At 43.0% G+C, this 17,898-nt stretch overlaps 1 protein-coding gene across 5 annotated transcripts in view; it reads right to left on the bottom strand.

The window, feature by feature from the left end:
• EVA1A (eva-1 homolog A, regulator of programmed cell death) overlaps positions 1-17,898 on the bottom strand; it is a 188,355-nt gene that overhangs the window by 110,500 nt on the left and 59,957 nt on the right. For 4 of the 5 annotated variants that reach the window (XM_035322584.1, XM_035322581.1, XM_035322583.1 and 1 more), the window contains one exon: positions 11,524-11,647. In XM_035322584.1, coding sequence (XP_035178475.1) covers positions 11,524-11,647 — 124 coding nt within the window. The remainder of the gene's footprint in view (positions 1-11,523; positions 11,648-17,898) is intronic. The other variant, XM_035322582.1, reaches the window with a different exon arrangement.

The raw sequence follows: 17,898 nt of genomic DNA, 5'->3' as shown, positions 1-17,898 counted from the left end.
AGACTACACAATCTGCTTGGGCAACCAGTTCCAGTGATCTTGTTGACCACGTGAAAGATGAGTATAGCTAGTATCTGTTAATATCTCTTCTGGGGGAATTAAAGAGACAAGTCTCCAAGAAAAGAAACATGACAGATGCATCTAAGCAGCATCCATGAACAAGAGTTCCTCTGCAACCAGACTGCCTGTGAACAGTTCAGCTTGCAGATACCCATTCAGTACCCTTCTTTATAACATGTGAAACTCATTTCTACTTGCATATATTCTTGTTTTCCCCCATAATCAGCAAATTCCCAGGATCTGTGGTACAACTTCTGTAAGAAAGAGAGAATTCTTTGAGTGCATGTAAATCTAAGTCCATCCTCCCAAAATTAAAATAGATTAGCACATCTCAGAGCAGGCAAAGGTGCCTTGGACAGCTTCCACTGACTCCCGCACTCCTCTGTGAAGAAGGCAGTTGGACTAAAAGGATGTCTTTTAGTTGGTGCTTCCCTGCGTATCTTTTCCCCTCACTCTTATGTTCCTATATTCATTATATCACTCTTATATCACCCTTATATGTTCCTATATTCATTTACTTTTCATTTCAAGTAAGCAAAGCATTTGCTTCCTGAGTCATGTCCTTTCTTACTCTTTAAAGATATAGAATCATAGAATCATAGAATCATAGAATCATAGAATATCCTGAGTTGGAAGGGACCCTTAAGGATCATCAAGTCCAACTCTCGACACCGCACAGGTCTACCCAAAAGTTCAGATCGTGCCTAAGTTCATAGTCCAATCTCTTCTTAAATTCAGACAGGCTCGGTGCAGTGACCACTTCCCTGGGGAGCCTGTTCCAGTGTGCAACCACCCTCTCTGTGAAGAACCCCCTCCTGACGTCCAGCCTAAATTTCCCCTGCCTCAGCTTAACCCCGTTCCCGCGGGTCCTGTCACTAGTGTTAATGGAGAAAAGGTCTCCTGCCTCTTGACAACGCCTTACGAGGAAGTTGTAGACTGCGATGAGGTCTCCCCTCAGCCTCCTCTTCTCCAGGCTGAACAGGCCCAGTGACCTCAGCCGTTCCTCGTACGTCTTCCCCTCCAGGCCTTTCACCATCTTCGTAGCCCTCCTCTGGACACTCTCCAACAGTTTCATGTCCTTTTTATACTGTGGTGCCCAGAACTGCACACAGTACTCGAGGTGAGGCCGCACCAGCGCAGAGTAGAGCGGGACAATCACCTCCCTTGACCTACTAGCGATGCCGTTCTTGATGCACCCCAGGATATAAGCAGATTCTGGCCTCTAAGTCCCCAAATGCAAATAGGTCAATATGGATCAAAAATTCCTCACAGCTGCAACTGCCTATTGTTTGGAGCACTGCACATTGCTCTGGCTCCTTGCTTTTAGTTTTCTTCTGATTTCCTTTCATTTATGAGAGATGTACCTCATATCCTGAGTTCCAGGGCTTCCCTTGCATCTGTGTCAACCTGCTACTAATGAGAACTTTTCATTCATGTCAGGATTTGAATAAATCCATATCAATCAAGTCAGTATTTCCTTAGGCAGGATTGGGTGGAGAAGATCTTTCCAAGACAGCTAAGATCTCAATAGTCCTCAATTTCAGCCTTTCCTCTATTTCCCCCACAAGCATTTCACAGAATCTTTAAACTGTGGATGACCTGGTCGTTCCCTCATTTCAAAATTCAGTCTTTGTTATTTGAGCCCTTTAATTTGGAGCATAAATACATGAGAAAATCACAAAGTGATTCATTTTCAAATAAATATCTTTTAACATCAATTAAGTTCAAACTTCCCTTTGAGGTACTTGTTTTGAAGATGCTCTAAATTAACTTCTAAAAACTGAAGTTTGCTACCCTCAGTGGCATGGAGCACACCACTTCTGCAGAAGCTAATCTGAAACTTGGAAAGATGCAGCGTGGATGACAGTCCAGAGTTACACCAAATAGGCAGTTTGCCAAGTTCAGATGTACCTTGAAAACTCAAGACTGCTAAGTTCTGGAGGTCTGAAACTGTTTCGACAAGTAAGAAGATTGTTCTTTGTAAACGACCTTGTCAGATTCCTTTAAAATTACAAGCCTGATGCACCCATCCAATTTGCAGTGTTTAAGAGGAGCCTTTCCCCACTGTCACTTTCATTACTCTGAAGTAGTTGTCTTTTTGTATTCTGCTCCATAAATTCTGGCAGTGTTGCAAATTAACTGCTACATTTCATTTCCAAAGTCCAGTTCTGATGCACCTAGTTGCACTTTCCTGCTGGACAGAAGTATTTGGTTATCTAAAGAAGAACAGAGCATTATTGAAGTATATACACTAGGCTGTGCGATGAGAGTTAAACAACCCTTGGGAGCTGGGGATGAATTTAATTCTTGTCCCACTTATGAATTTGGACTAATTCTCTGAAGTAAGCATTCAGTTATTCAACTGAATCAACTCAATCAACTGGCTTTTCTTCTGCCTGACCCTTTGCCCTGCCATTTATTAGTCCCCCTTCCAATGACTTGAGAACCTGCTGGCTAAACTTCAGCGAAATGTGCCAGAAGAGCAGAGCTGACAAAGGCAGTTTAAGGCTCTATATGTTTTATAAAAACTGGTAGCCAGATACAGAATAGAGCCTAATTAGTGCCAAAGCTGTTGGTTCTTGTTGCACTGTCCCACCAACCAACCAGTATGGATATAACACCCAGCTGATTAGCGTGGCTATAGATCTGGAGAGCTACACCATAGGAGGTAAAACAGAAAGCATGGTGAAAACTTTTGCTACTGTGTGGTGGTTTTACTGTGCTAGGCAGCTGAACACCACAACTGCTCTCTCACTCCCCCTCCTCAGATGTGGAGGGGAAGAAGTAAAGGAAAGAACAACTCATGGGTTGAGATAAGGATAATTTAATTAAAGAGAAAAAAAAAAAAATATTAAGGAAATATTATTAATTAAACAATTCAACTAAAGGGAAAAAAGGGAAAGGGGAAGAGGGAGGGGGAAAGGAAATAACAAAACAAAACAAGTAAAGGCTATGTGGAAGTGCAGAGGAAAGAAAATACTCTCTACTTCCCACCAATGAGCGATGCTTGACCACGTCCTTGAAGCAGGGCCTCAACGCATGTAGCCGGTGTTCGGGAGGAGGACAGACGTTTTCACAACGAGAGCCCACCCCTCCCCTCTTCTTCATTTTCCCACCTGTTATTGCTGAGTGTGACATCATATGGTATGGAATATCCCTTTGGTTGGTTTAGGTCAGCTACCCTGCTGATGTTTCTCTCTCACTTTTTTGCCCACCCCCTAGGAGGGTCAGAGAGAGTCCTGATGCTGTGCCAGCACTGCTCAGCAGCAGACAACACTGGTGTGATCCCACTGCTGTTCTAGCTACAAGTGCAGAGTGCAGCACTGTATGGGCTGCTGCAGGGAAAGTTAACATCTCAGCCAGACCCAGTACATACTGCAATGAAAAGATGGAAGGGATGCACCAAGGAAAAAAATTACTTGAATATGTAAATAAAAAGACTTCATTAGTTCAACTGCTCACGGCCCTTTCGTTCATCTTTTCCAGTGATGGTGTAAATATTACCATTAAAGTAGCTGGAAGGGAGAATTTAGTCTTTTATATCATAAGAAGTCTTCTCCAAATGTCAAAATAATGGTGCTAATAATTCTAACACAGGCACATTAAAAGGATAACTGATTCATACTTCCGCATAAAATCCATGGGGTTACCTAGAGCATAAAACAAGGGAAAATGAGGCCTACTAGATTAAAAGCTGGTTTGCTGGTTTCCTAAATAATTAAACACACAGCATTCCCTCAATGGCTTTGTCTAAGAAGGGAGAATGTAGCTGGCAGAAATGCACAGTTACCAAATCTCCCAAATTCCTTTAAGTCTCACTGCCACGGATATCTTAGCTCTTGGATATCCCAGCTCTTAGAGACATGATTAGGTGACAACCACTGGTGCTATTTAAGTAGTCAGAAAAGGAAAAGTAACTGAGAAGAGCTTGATGTGCCAGTAGTATGATAAAAAGTTGAAAATATCAGTAAATTCCTGTTTTAAAAATGTATCATAAATCTGAAAACCAAACGTGGGACTGATATGGAAAAAATATTCGCAATACTGGAAAGAGTTCATTACCACTTGTCTATCCCAGTATTTTTCATATTTATTCTTCCCTGCATTTTTTCCATTTTTTTTATTTGAGGAGAGCAACTGATTTATATTTTCTGTCCTGAATAACTCCATATACAGGACTCCCTGCAGGAGTACTGCATGAATTTACCTCTCTGATCTGCTTCTTGCTCTGTGAGACCTAAACACATGGTTTAAACTGTGGCTTCAATATAACAGATCCAGACTTTCATAAAAGTAAATGTTTGCAGCATTTCAGTTGGATTTATTAAGTATGTTGTTACTGGGATATGCTTTCCTTGTCCAGTATGCCAGAAAACTCACCAGAAAATCTTGAAATCTACCATCCAAAGCTTGCCAACCTCTATCACAATTGGACCATGCTGATACTTGGATTTAGGGATTTCATTCTCAAATACCTGGGCTCTGGTTCCCGTGTTTAAACACCCCAAGGGCCCAGCCTTGCTTTTATGGGGAGAAGACATCTGTAAAAGTCATAGCCTCTGATGTATACACTTCAGGCAGAATGGAAGCGGGGAGCCATGAGAATGTGTCTTTTTCAGTGGTTCAGATCTGGATACTGGAGCCCTCACCCACCAAACTTTACATCCACATCCTTTTCTTCACCACCTCTCTGTTCTCCTTTTTATCACCTGTTCTCCTTTTTATCACACCTGACCTTTTTTTTTTTTTTTTTTTTTTTTTTTTTTTTTAAGTCTCCTGGGTCAGCAGCGATTTCCTTCTCTCTCCTCTACTCGCACACCTTGGGGGCAGCCACTGACAATAATCTCAGTACTCACTGACAATGAAATCATGTGGTCCTCTTAATCCTGCTCCTGACAGTCAAATGATTGCTGTGCTACAGAGACAGGGCTATGGGACAGCCTCTGAAAATCTCCGTGCATCAGCAGCTTAAAACAATAGTAATCATTAGCATTAACGTTTCTCCAACCCAGATCACGGGCTGATGGATCTGTCCTCTGTTATTTATAGCATTCCTTTATTTACACCTCTTCATCACTACAGAGATTGCTGCCTGAAGTTTTATTGCCCTTATAAATTTCCCCTCCCTGCACCACCTTAACAGTTTTGAACTAATAGAGATAAGCAAGAGTAAGCTGATGAATGCAGGAGGTAAAAGACCTATTTTACTGCCTCAGTGGCTGGGCCAGAAGGATGTGCCATTTTAACAGCCCACACTCCGCCGTGCTGCTTTAGAAAGCCTGGCCCACCAAAAAGCCAGGCAGCGAACAATACAGTGAACTTCTCCTGCCACCAATAAAGCTGTCTTATGAAGGAGATTAATGCTTTTCTGAAAGGGTTGATAACTACTGAATTACCAATCTATCCCAGCACTAAAATCAATCACCAGTGTTAAAGGGACCAGGGATATATTCAGGTCCCTCTTTGCTCTCATGTGCACTTTCTACAAAGACTCTGTCTTTCCATGGCCTGCTGTTCTTGCGCACAGCATTTGCAAATTCTGTTCAGGGAGTGAAAGCTTAAAGGATGTTTAACAAGACCAGGCTTTTCAGGCAGCATTCAACAAAATTAACAGAAAAGATGTAATCCATAGCCCTGAAAAGTCAGTGGCAAAGCTCGCACTGAAGTCAGTATTGTAGGAACAGATCACACAGAAATTACAAGGCACACAAGATGCATTCGCTGCAATCCTAGGGCTTCCTTCCATAACGTCCTTCCCAGACTTTTCAGTTAATCCATTTGAAAGGTGGGAGCAGACCCAACCAAGACATATAAGGCAGCTTCAAATTCACCAGCGACTGGGAATCACCACCATGGAGGATGACTCTTTGCAATTCTTTGATAGCTGCAAAGCTCTGCCACAAGTAATGCAATTCTGCTGTTTATAAAGGTTTTGAAGTACCACTGACAAAAAAAAATAAAAAATAAAAATAAATAAAAAATAAAAAAGCACATCCTTGCTGAAAGGCAGTCAGTTCTGGGACACAGTGCAGCAGCTACATCACCATCTGATAGGCTGCAAACTTGCAGACAACATTTTTATCAGAAGACCTAGTTAGAATTAATTCCTAATTGATTTAAAAATTCAATTGCCTTCTAATTAGAGTTGACTAGTGCTGTTAAGAAAAATAGAGTTATCTGTGTAAGATTTTGGCAAGAACATAAGGATGGGCATTCCCAAGTTTGAAACATAGTCATTGTAGTTCACAAGAATTAACTGGACTGCTTAAATTAGAATTAAATCTATGGTTTAGAGAATAAATGCCTGCTCTGTTATAAATGTTTGCCCAGGTCAATTTTCAGCACAAAAGTTTCCCCATAAATCAAAGCTACAGGCCCTGAACTAGAACAAAATGACCTCCCGTCAAGCCCTTCCCTCCTCCTACCCCATAAAAACTTTTGGCACTTTACCCTTTGCCAACAAATGCAGGCTTCCCAAATGCATTTCTCAGAGCCTTATGCCTTTCACAAATATGTTCTTGTATTGTTACAGAGGGATTTGAGCTGCAATTAGAGACCAGGTCACAATCCAGGCTTTCTGAAACTTCAAAAGGTTTTAGGCTTGTATTTGTGAATAGAAGGGAGAGCAGCAAAGCTTGGATTTACACTTTGCTACATGACAATGAACACAGGGAGGCCTCACACCCACTGGCCTCCCACTATCACACCCAGCTGCTCCAGCCAGAATTTTAAAATGAAATAAAAACAATCATAATTAAAAATAAATAAATGGGGGTTCTGTCTACCAGTAGTCCTTGAAGTCATAAGCTAAAATATTAACTGCCTGGGAGGAAAGAGGGAAATGTCACTAGAGCATCGCAGGAGGCTGCAGCTCAGGCCATTCAGAGCTGAGAAGGGGACGGTGCATCCAGGACAGTGTGGCAGTGGCATCTCATGGGTGCAAAGGAGACCAGGGAAAGGTAACATGCAGGGCACTCAGAGGAGAAGTCACAAAAGCAGGGATGAAACCATCTCTTCTCTCAATGGCATTGTCAGTGAATGGCCACCCAAACAGACCTCATCCTAAATAATCCTTTAGCAGAGACAAGCAAGCATTTATGTCTTCATTTTGTCCAGGGGCACTGACACTTTTGAAATAGAAAGCCACAAAGAAACAACCACAAAAGCCACTATGGGCAAACAGATGCTCTGCAGGGACAGTTCAATCCCTGCTCCTACAAGAGCCAGAGCAGCAACCAACCTGGTAAAATGCTGCTATGGCATTGCTGAGGCAAAGTGAGGTGACATTATTTCTTTGGCATGATTTGGGCAGCCCCAGTGGTTCTCTTCCCAGCCGGGAAAGTCAGGCACACAGCAAATATTTCCTAGCTTACAATAACACACAATCTGTCTCTGAAGTAGGGAGATGAACAAGCACTGAATTGTTTAAATAATATTGGTGAATCCAGATTTCAGTTAGAGGGAATTCATGTTAGACCAATTAAATAGTATGTCAATTCCCTCTAATTATATGTTTCTGCAGCCTGCCCGGTAATTATACTTAATGGGTCTAAATCAAATCAGAATGTTACCTGAGAAATAATTGGATTTGTGTGCAATTTTTAAATGATCATGAAAGGTACCGTGGAGAATGAAATCCTCTGTATGCTCAGGGCCTGATCCTAGGCTTTGGTGTGCTTTGGATGTAGATCTCAGGCTGCCTCAGCCCTGATAAATTAAATGTGCCAGTTCTCTGGCACTGAGGCAAACTGGCATGGAAGAGCCTGCAGCCATTCTCACGAACTTTGTTAGCCTCTAAAACAGGGTGGCCACATCCAAACTTTCTGTTGGAAACTGTTCCTGGCCAGTGCTAAATCCCAGACTGGACCTGGGAGTTGGGTTGACCTGGTTGGCCTGTCCCTCAACAGAGGTGTAATTACATGAGTGATGGAAATCCTGTGCCCACAGCAGCTCTCTGGCACTCTTTGAGGATCTGTTGACACTAGCAAAGAACAGCTTCAGGTTTCACTGCCGGCAGCAACATCTGCCAGCCTTGTCCTGCAGGGACTCCTTGGGAGGGCTCTGTTGGGCCTGTAGGTACCAGGATGATTTACAAAGGTGCCTCCAAGTTTAGAGGCACAAGTCATAGCTGTGCTCTGCTGAGACCTGTACTCTACTTACGAGCATCTTCCCAAAAGGCTGGTGCATATTTGAAACTAAAGCCCACATTCAATGGGAAAAGAAACAAAAAGCTAGGCCTCTATATACTTTGATGATCCTTGGCCCTCAAGCCACGTAGAAGCAATAAATAAGTCTTACTTACCCCAAGCTGACAGGGGATTTTATTGATCATTTCTGATCTCATTACCAATCCTGTACCATAGGGTTACCTTAAAGTACACACACAGAGTGTATTTATTTACAAGCAGAGAGAATACACAGGACTGCCAAACTTCTGCCATTTAAAAGTAGTCCCAGACACAGTCCTGTACATGCAGATGTCCTGTACATGCAGATGTACATGCAGATGAGTGCTTCCTAGACCCCAGATCCAGCCATTGGATCACAGGGGACTAGGATTAACTCAACACTTCCCAAAACCGCACAAGCTATTGAATTTCTTACTGCTTCTGGTTAAGCAAGCATCGCTTAAAGTTTCCATCACTTGGAAAGCAGTCTCTACCATTTGGAAAATATGTCGCTTTCAGTTTCAGCATGATATACTGTTCTTCATCTCCTTGAAATTCTGCCCATGAAAACCAAAATAGCACCTTGCCTTGTGAATGAACCCCATACAGCCAGTGAGCACTGAAACCATTAAATTTCAAATGCAATGTAATGTCAGAGAGGCATAACTGCAGTGACAGTGGCTGGAGGGGATAACTGCATCATCTAGTTATTCTTCAGCAAAGGTACAAGTAAAGGCCACTAACTTCAATTTTGCTTTCTTTCAAGAAAGAATTTCTTTTTAGGTAACTGAATCTATTCAGGGGCCTTTTGAGGCTCCAGCATGAATGTGAAACTGGGAGGGCTTGGGCATCTTTTATTTATATTAAAGATGTCCCGTCCAAACTGCAAGCCTCTTCCCAAAGTGCCTTTTATACCTGTATACAGGAAAACTCACATTCCTTCTACCTAGGTGGGCACTTAGCCATGGTTCAGTAGCATGGTCATGTTGGGCTCCCTCAATAGCCAATGAAAACAGACAAATACATTTAGAGGACAATTAGAGGACAATTCAGACCTTAAGTGGTTTCTTATTAGAGCACTTCAGTCATGTATACTGTTAAGAATGACAAAGCAAGAACAGAGGCATAGTCCGAAAAATTGCACACATCTTTTGATAAAATAATGGATCAAAGCATGTGCCAGGCAGTAAGCTCCTGAAATGACCCTCAGGTAGTCTTCAGTTACAGTTATGGGTGCTCAGACTTTCTGGACCAACGCTTCATGGGACCACAGCTTTGGGGATCAATTCTTAAGCATGAAGACCTTCCACTGAATTCATTAATAGCTCATAAACAATACTCAAGTACTCGATGTTCAAAAGAGACAAACAAAATTTCTCAGAGTCCCGTATTTTGCATTCTGTGGATCCATCCTCACCAGTCTTTTCATTAACATTCTCCAAACAGAAGAGTGAAAAGACATGATTATCAGACTCAAACAAGCATTAGGCTCTTTTTCTGAGACTTAAAATTAAAGCATTGAATCATCAAGGAAAGGTTGAATGTGTCCTGGTATCTCTGTGCAAGGCTAATTTTCACATATTTCAAACCTTGTTATTAATCCACTGGGTTCTGATTAAAAGTTTGCTCAGAGAGTAACAGTTTCCATCAGGTTACCCTGTTTTACCCTACAAAATTGGAGCTGTCTGAAAAAAATAATGTCTTGGGGAAATGTTTTCAAGCAACTTCCCCTGCTCTCTTTCAGGAAAATCACTTACCCTGCACAAACACAAACTCCTTCTCTTCTAGCATGGCTGTAATTAGCAAAGAATGCCAAGCCATAAATATTTATGCACAGATGGGATCCTGAAGTGTCTTCAGAAGTTCAGCACGGGCCTCAACAGTCAGATTTCTCAAGTGAGCTTTGATACAAAACCTCCAGGTTTATGAGGACTTGTCAGAACACCCTGCTAATCGCTCCTGCTTCACAGAGATGTGCTTCTCAACTAACGAGGGATGTTCCAATCACTCACGAAAACCCCACAGTAAGTGCAGGTGCTTCATTACCTACTTTTCATTTGAATTCCTCACAGATCCTGCCAGATCCCTTCATTTCATCAGCACAGGTCTCTACGTGCTGGGGCAAAAAGTCTTCTCTGCAGCTCAGTTTTTGGACGTTTTTGCTGTTGTTTCAAACCCTTTCAGAAATCAGGTATGTTTTTCTTCCCTGTGCAAACATTTTTTATATATTTTTCCCCCCCAAAAAATTGCCAATGTGATGCTGGAACCATGTTATTTATGTAATCGAAAGGGCTTGGTCTGAAATATCTGGACTAATAGTAGTGTCAGGGTCTATTCTCTGCATGAAATCAGTTGCCACTCTTTGGCCACCAATAGACCTGATCTGTCTCCAAACTAATGTGCCTGCTTCCAAATTGCTCAAGGAATCATGCTGAATCCCCCAGCAGAGCCAGGAATTGGCCAAGACACTGCTGGTTGTCCCGATCCAAAACCACACTCCTCCACAGCGACACAATTGCACTCCCAGTACCCAGGCACTGGCCCCATTTAATTTAAACACAGTTAATGAGATCCCGCAAAATAGAGGTTAATGTCACCCGGCCTGATCTGGAAGCAATTAAAAGCTGGATTGTGGCATGGTGTGGGCAGGTGAGTTTCTCATTGCTCAGCTCTCTCAACTGCCTGCCTCAGGCACCTGAACCCAAAATTTTCACCCAACCAGGCTGTCACTACACTGCCGTGGGCAGGCAAAGCAGGGACAAGTCCCAGTGGGACCAGAGGGGCATTCCAGATCACAGAATGGTTTGGGTTGGAGGGGATCTTAAAGCCCATCCAGTTCCAGCCCCCTGCCATGGGCAGGGACACCTCCCACCAGCCCAGGTTGCCCAAATCCCATCCAACCTGGCCGTAAATGCTTCCAGGGATGGGTCACCCACAGCTCCTCAGGGCAGTCTGTTCCTATGTCTGGAACTGGATAGGAGCTGGAGCAGCCCCCTCACTGCTGACAGCGTTGCAGGGCAGCATGAGCTAAGCCTTGGCAAAGGCTTCCACTGGCACCTGCAAAAACAATCTGCACCGCAGGCTGCCAGCAGGATGGGAAGAGATGGAGCAGCAGCATAAGAGCAGTGCAGCAAGTGAGGGGGAGAGGAGAAACGCGCTGCACCCAGGGGTTATGTTACACTGAAAATAAAGGTGGAAGGGAACAAAAAGTCCCAGAAGGTCTCGCTGGCAAGGATCAAGCACAAAATTGTTTTGGTCTCGCCAGAGCAAACAGATTTGATGGAGAGATACTCACTTGGCCTGCACTTGTACCACACGAGGAGGTATTTGCCGGTTCCAGGGCACGGATCTGCGCCAAACAGCCGGCTATTGACAAGGAACTGGCAGCTCCGTCTGTCCTGGCACTCGTCCAGCATCTTCTGCAGCAGGGGATGCACACAGACGCGCACAAGAGACAGAAAAATGAAAGCACTTCAGTATCTCCCAAAAGGATCGTCAAATTCAGACAAGCTGGAGAAGGGCATGGCAATCCTGGCCTCCTTAACTGGCTCCAGCAATAATTATATTACCCAGCTTAACGTGATGGGTACTGAAGGAACCATGCAATAAAAGAGAGGAGTAAAGCTTGCACTGTTTTAATGAGTGCCATTTCTTTTTCTTTCTTGCATGCAAAAGGAGGGCTTTGCATTGGGCCGGTCACAGAGATTTTGAAACACTCGCATGCAATTTAATTGTAGTATAAGGCAGTACCAGCAGCATGTCCCAGGAAAAGCCTTGACAATTAAAAACAGAAGCCCAAGCTCTGCCCACGCCGTTCTGCTTTAGATTCCTCTAGAGAATCACAGTTTCAACCACAGGTTTCAAAGGAGCTCTCTTCTTGGTAATATGAAAGTTTTGGCAATAGCTGGTATTCCAATAATTAGTCGTTGTGGTGGGAATGCTGTCACATAGCCAACTTATTCAGTTTTTAATAAGGCTCGCTCCTCTTCCCCATGCCTTTTGCTTTCCTTTTAGCTCAACTCAGCAAGGGTCTGTGGGTCAGAGGGTCCTCCCATCACCGGTATTTTGGGCCCTGGTCCCGTTTTTTTCATACTGCTTTTCCTCTGGCTCTCGCTTCCCACTTGCCCATTCATAACACTCATAAAAACTCTGTCTCAGAATCCACAGGGGCAAGACATTCTGTCTCCTGCTAGAAAATAGCTTCATTAAGAAAGATTAATGATTTTTTTTAACCCTATGATCCTCTAGAGCAGAAGTGTGGGGAGGGAATATTGTTAAGTGGGGCAGTAATTAAGTTTTAAATTCAGCTGGATGACTTAGGTATACTCCTGTAGAGCCCCTACAGCGCTAAAATTACCATAATGTTTGCCTGACACACATGAACCTGTCAGAGCATTTTGAGACCGCAGAGCGAGGTAATCCAGCAGCCTCACTAAGTCCCTGCAATACAGAGCAGTGAATTCCAGTCCCAAAACAATTAATTTTTCACTTGCAAGGAGTTGCTGGAAAATCCTATCTCAGAAACTCCCCCAGATACCTCCCTGTTTCCCTTCCTTGTACCCACCTCAATATTTGGACTTTCCCACAATCTTATCCCTGTGCCATTTACATAAAGGCCACCGCATGCCACCCAAATTTCTATCTGCCTCAGTGACTATCTATTTTTGAGTTTTCCCTGAACATATTTTATCTTTGGCATTATAACTCTGGATGTCACCCTCTGAACAACAGCTGCTCCAGTTTCAAGTGCCATTTGGAATTGCCCCATTCCGCAGTTCCTTGCAACTCCCTAAAGCTTTCACCTTCAGGACTGACACATGCAAGAATTTGTGCCTGCCTCGAGTCTGACCTTTATTTTAAAGTTTAAACCAAGATGATTCAGGCCTTTTCTAGAGAACAGAGATCATATGCTGTTGTTTTCCACTCACAAATTTAATAAATTGCAAGCATCTCATTCCAAAATACAGGGTTAACCATGGAAAGGCTGAAAGGTGATCGGTGTAGGAGGTGCCTGGGAGCATTAGCTGTAGCTTGAGCACCATGTTAGAATGCATAAAAACAGCATATTCTTTCCTCTAGGCTCATAGGGTTGACTGCTCACTTAGCTTATGGAATTTAATTGAATGCAAAAGCCAATGAGTTGCAAAAGAATTCAAGTAAGACCTCTACGCAGACACCTCTTTTGATGTCACAAGGCAAGGAACAATTGGAGCAACTCTTGAGTGCTTCATATATGGTGAGAAATACTCTCCAAATCGCTGGGGTCCTGGAAGGATTTGCTCGTACCGCACAGCCATGACTGCGTTTACACCTAGGCAGTGCTATGAATATGTAGCAAAGGGAAGGAAGGAACACCCTGAAAGTTTTATTTCCCACAGGGGAGCATTCTCTCCTTAAAGGCAGCAGACTCAGGTTGTTGGTCAGCAAACCTCTTCATACTGCATGGCTGGGATTTTCAAAAGACTTCAACATTATGTAGTAGGTGTCACTAAAACCAGTGGGAATACCACCCCGGATTTCAGCAGAGACTGAGGCCAACAAGAGGCCTCTTTGCAAATTTTGTCTCCAATGCCTAAGCAGCATCTGTTCCTCTTTAATTGGAAAGAGAGAAAGAGAGAGAAAGAGAGAAAGTGAGAGAAAGAGAAAGAAAGAGACAGGAAGGAAGGAAGGATGGAAGGAATGAAAGAAGGAAGGAAAAAACGAACAAACGAACGAACAAACAAAAGAACAAAGGAAGGAACGAAGGAAGGAACAAGTTACAAGAAATCAAAAACCAAGTTAACCTAAAAACTGGTGTATACAATTTTCACCTATCCTGGCATACACAGAAAACTTCTGCATTGCTTTCATCAGTCTGTGCTGCATAGCACCATCTTCTTAAACACCGTGCAACACAGCGACCCTGCAAAACATGTGTGACAAGGTGAGGCTCACGCTAGCTTACAAACCAAGACTTTTAGCTTTCTGGTCCTACCTGCAGAATCACACTTCCAGGCATGATCAGAGCTTTGGCAGATGCCAGATGTTGTTTCTGAAGTATTTGCAGCTGATCAGCCAGGTTGACACCAGGAAGGCTGTGGGTTTTCTTGGTGGAGATTGAATGTCCTGAGCTCACATGGGTTTGATGAATGGCAATTTATTATTTTTTCACTGTCAGTTGTAAAGATGGGAAAACACAACCACAAAAACAAACCAATAAAAAGAGGCCCATGAGCAAACTGATCTTGCATAGAAGAAGTTACAGACACACAAAATTGTCCCTAACTGGTATATACAACCATTTGTTTGTGTCAATGTCATCTGGTAGACCCCCTAGTAACATAAAATAAAGTCACGTTGGATATTATGTTATAAAAATCACTCCAACGGGAGAAGGTGGAGGAGGAATTCCTGTCTGGCATGAGAGAGGAGGGAAGACACATTAATTGCATTGTGCCATTTTATAATTACATTTCAGTGGTAAATCAAGCCTGAGGGCTGACAGCCAGCGCTCAGGAGGGAAGCTGGGGCTGTTTAAGCCCATTCCATCCTATGGCTCATGACTGAGCTAAAAATCTGCAAGATATAGAAGGAGGTAAGAGAGAAAGAAATGTGAATTCAAGTAAAACAAACACTAATCTAACCCCTGTGATTTATGCCCTGGATTAATCTCACTGCAGTGACCCGGGTCTTAAAGCAAGGGCAGCCTCAAGCTCAAAACCACGTCTTCCTAGTAGGCATTGCAGATGAAACACATTTCTCGTGCTCATACTGTTGTGCTCATTAGCTAAGTAATTTCTTGTGCTTATTAGATAGCAACCTTTTAAATCTGGGACTGGATCAGAACTCTGCGACAAGGCTGTCCTCAGCCATTACCAAGGGTGCATTCATTTTTATTATCTCTTCAAATCACTCAAGAAGTGCTTCCCCTACACACTTAAAATAAACCACAACTGAGCTTAACACCCAAGGCAATTAAGCTTATCTCAGTTCTTAGTGCCTTGTTGTAGTTCAGAGATTTAACACGCAGAGGGTGAAACTTTGGACCCATAGCAGCCAATAGTGAAACCCAATGGGAGCTGGGATTTTGCCAGAGGGCTGCTCTGCGTACAGCCTCCATCATCAAAGGAACATAAGGATGACTTCAGGGCTTGTCAGTCAGGCATGAAATTACACAGAGGAACCCTACTAAATGATTGCCCAAATTGTACATTGCTGAGCAGAGTAATTCAGGGAGCAAGCTGCATGAGTGGATCAGAGCTGAGTGCAGTCAAATGAAGATGGGCAGAGATTTGTATGAAGAATTCTACACAAAAAGATACCAGTAATTAAATATACACATTGATGATTAAAAATGATTAAGCATTTTTAGGTCACATTCAGTCCAGGTATTACTATTACGGGGGAGTTATACCAACACCTATATTGGTTCACCTCCATGAGTTTTGCAATAAAAAGTAAATACAACAAACAAGGTAGCATTAGTTCTCCCTACAAAGCCGCACAGCACAATGAAGTTGTGATTGATTCATATCTCATTTTATCTGATTTTGATATGGTTCTATATAACCCTGCGTGTTGATATTACCTTAAAATAAACTTCAAATTTAGCACTTTTAAGTTGCAAACTTATTTAAAGGTCCTTCTTTGAATTATCTGCAGATTGCACGTTCATCTCTATTCATGTGTATGAATTACTGAAGCCCATAGATCAAGAGGATTTTGAAGGATCAGTGACAAGGAAGAGGAAAGTGAAATTGATGATATACGGCTTATATGTCTATGGCTTTATCAAGCAACTTCCCAGCCTGCTCTACTGGAAGGTAATTCAGTTTTACCCAAATTAACACATTCAATCTGTGCATCAAATCAAGAAGAGAACAAAGGCCCTAAATCTTGACCACTGACCTATGGCTGGTTTTAGTGCTCTGCTAGCTATCTCTTATCACTCTCCCATGAACCTTCCAGTGCTCACATGGGAGTCAGCAGAAGGGAACTATGCCCACACATTTGGTGACTTTCTCTAACACACCAGACTGTGAAATAGAGCTGAAAATTGGGCACACATTCCGTTCCACCAGCTCTGCTGTGGCAATAGTAAACACCAACAAGGGCAGTAGGACAGGCAGCAGTGGGGTTAGGATGGTAAAAGGCAACCTCAAGATTCAACAGCTTTCCTCTAGTAGAGCCTTTGAAAGAGCCCAGAGACTCTGACACAAAGATCAGGACTATGCTCAGTAGATAGAAGGACCTGATAAAAACTGCACTACAAATATCGCCTAATTACCTACATTTCCTAACAGTGGGAAACTTAATCTGTATGGGGAGTCAACTTCAAAGGGAGAGGAGGTCTAAGCTAAAGAAATACAAAAGGATGCATAACCAAAAGTCACGGGATTAAAGAAAGTGAAAGCTTAAAACAGAGTGGAGAAAAAAACATTGAGAGCAAACCATTACAATGTCAAGCAGGGTCTTAGCAATGATGGAAGCTCCGTGACTTGGAAAGTTTAAATTTAGAGTAAACAAAGCATTAGGAGGCTTACACCCCAGGGAGCAGTCCTGCCTCATCAGGGAGACAGGCTGCATTGGCCACCTTTGCCTCCAGTGTCCCTCCTTCTGTGGCACATAATCATGCTGCTCTGATGAGCTATTTCAGTCAAGCCAAAGATTTCAAAGATACAGCAATTTAGAGATTATCTATGACCTCCGCATCAAGCTTGTCTTCTATTTGCAAATAATTAGCTGGGGGGGGATGCTTGCCAGACAGTTGTATTTCAGTCAGTGCAAGCTTCATGAATGAAGCTTCACTCATTCTGTGATTTTTAAGAGCAACTTTGGCACTGCATTAACTTCTTCTGGACCCTAAACTCATTGCTCATGAGCCTCTGAAAAAAAAAAAAAAAAAAAAAAAAAACCAGCATAGTCTGATGTAGAGTTGCCCAAACCGTTCTTTAATTCTGGTATTTCTGAAACTGAAACTTTCTTTTTTCAGATTGTCTGTTAAGTCCTGGAGATCTAAATGTGCAGTATAAGGAGGAACCCTGGGTTTTCCTCCCAGCAGTACTGACGACCATGTGGTCTGGTGTAAATTATTCTTCCATTCTGTCACTTTTTCCCCTCTTTCCCTTTGACCATCATCATCTTATAGATTCAGAGACATGGGGAAGGGCCATTTCTCTGAGTCTATGTAGTACTGTTACAGCAGGACCCTGATTCCTGGTAAGGACTCTTAAGGCTGTTACATCCGTGGGACTGTACCATGTCCTGGGACAGGGCATGACCAGCAACACCGTCCCTGCCTTCCAAGAAAGACAGAGCAATTGAATCATTTTCATCTGCTTTGTATTTTACTTTCCCGCACTGTTAAGCCAGAATGTTGGGGGAAAACAAACCCATCTTCAGTATCTCACGCACCTTCCAGCTCCATCACTTTGTGACCAACAACATGCAGCTACTGGGAAGTTTATCTCATCTTTTCATCACCAAAGAGGTCAGCTCCCCTTTGATTTCTATACCAGGAACCTCCCTATCCTTTAAAAAAGAAGGGGGGAAGAAGGGCTCGGGGAGTCTCGTGGTTAGCATGCAAGGAATCTGCTCCCTTTTGTAGGGCTGCCTCACAGGCTGCTAGAGTGACAGTGGGAGATGGTGGCAGCAAAGGTGTGTGTGTCTCGCTTAAAGCACAAAAGGAAAT

The sequence above is a fragment of the Oxyura jamaicensis genome, chromosome 3, assembly GCF_011077185.1.
Source record: "Oxyura jamaicensis isolate SHBP4307 breed ruddy duck chromosome 3, BPBGC_Ojam_1.0, whole genome shotgun sequence".
NCBI classification, from domain to species: domain Eukaryota; kingdom Metazoa; phylum Chordata; class Aves; order Anseriformes; family Anatidae; genus Oxyura; species Oxyura jamaicensis.
Note: the sequence above shows the minus strand (reverse complement) of the source record. Positions and strands in the feature narration are given on the sequence as shown.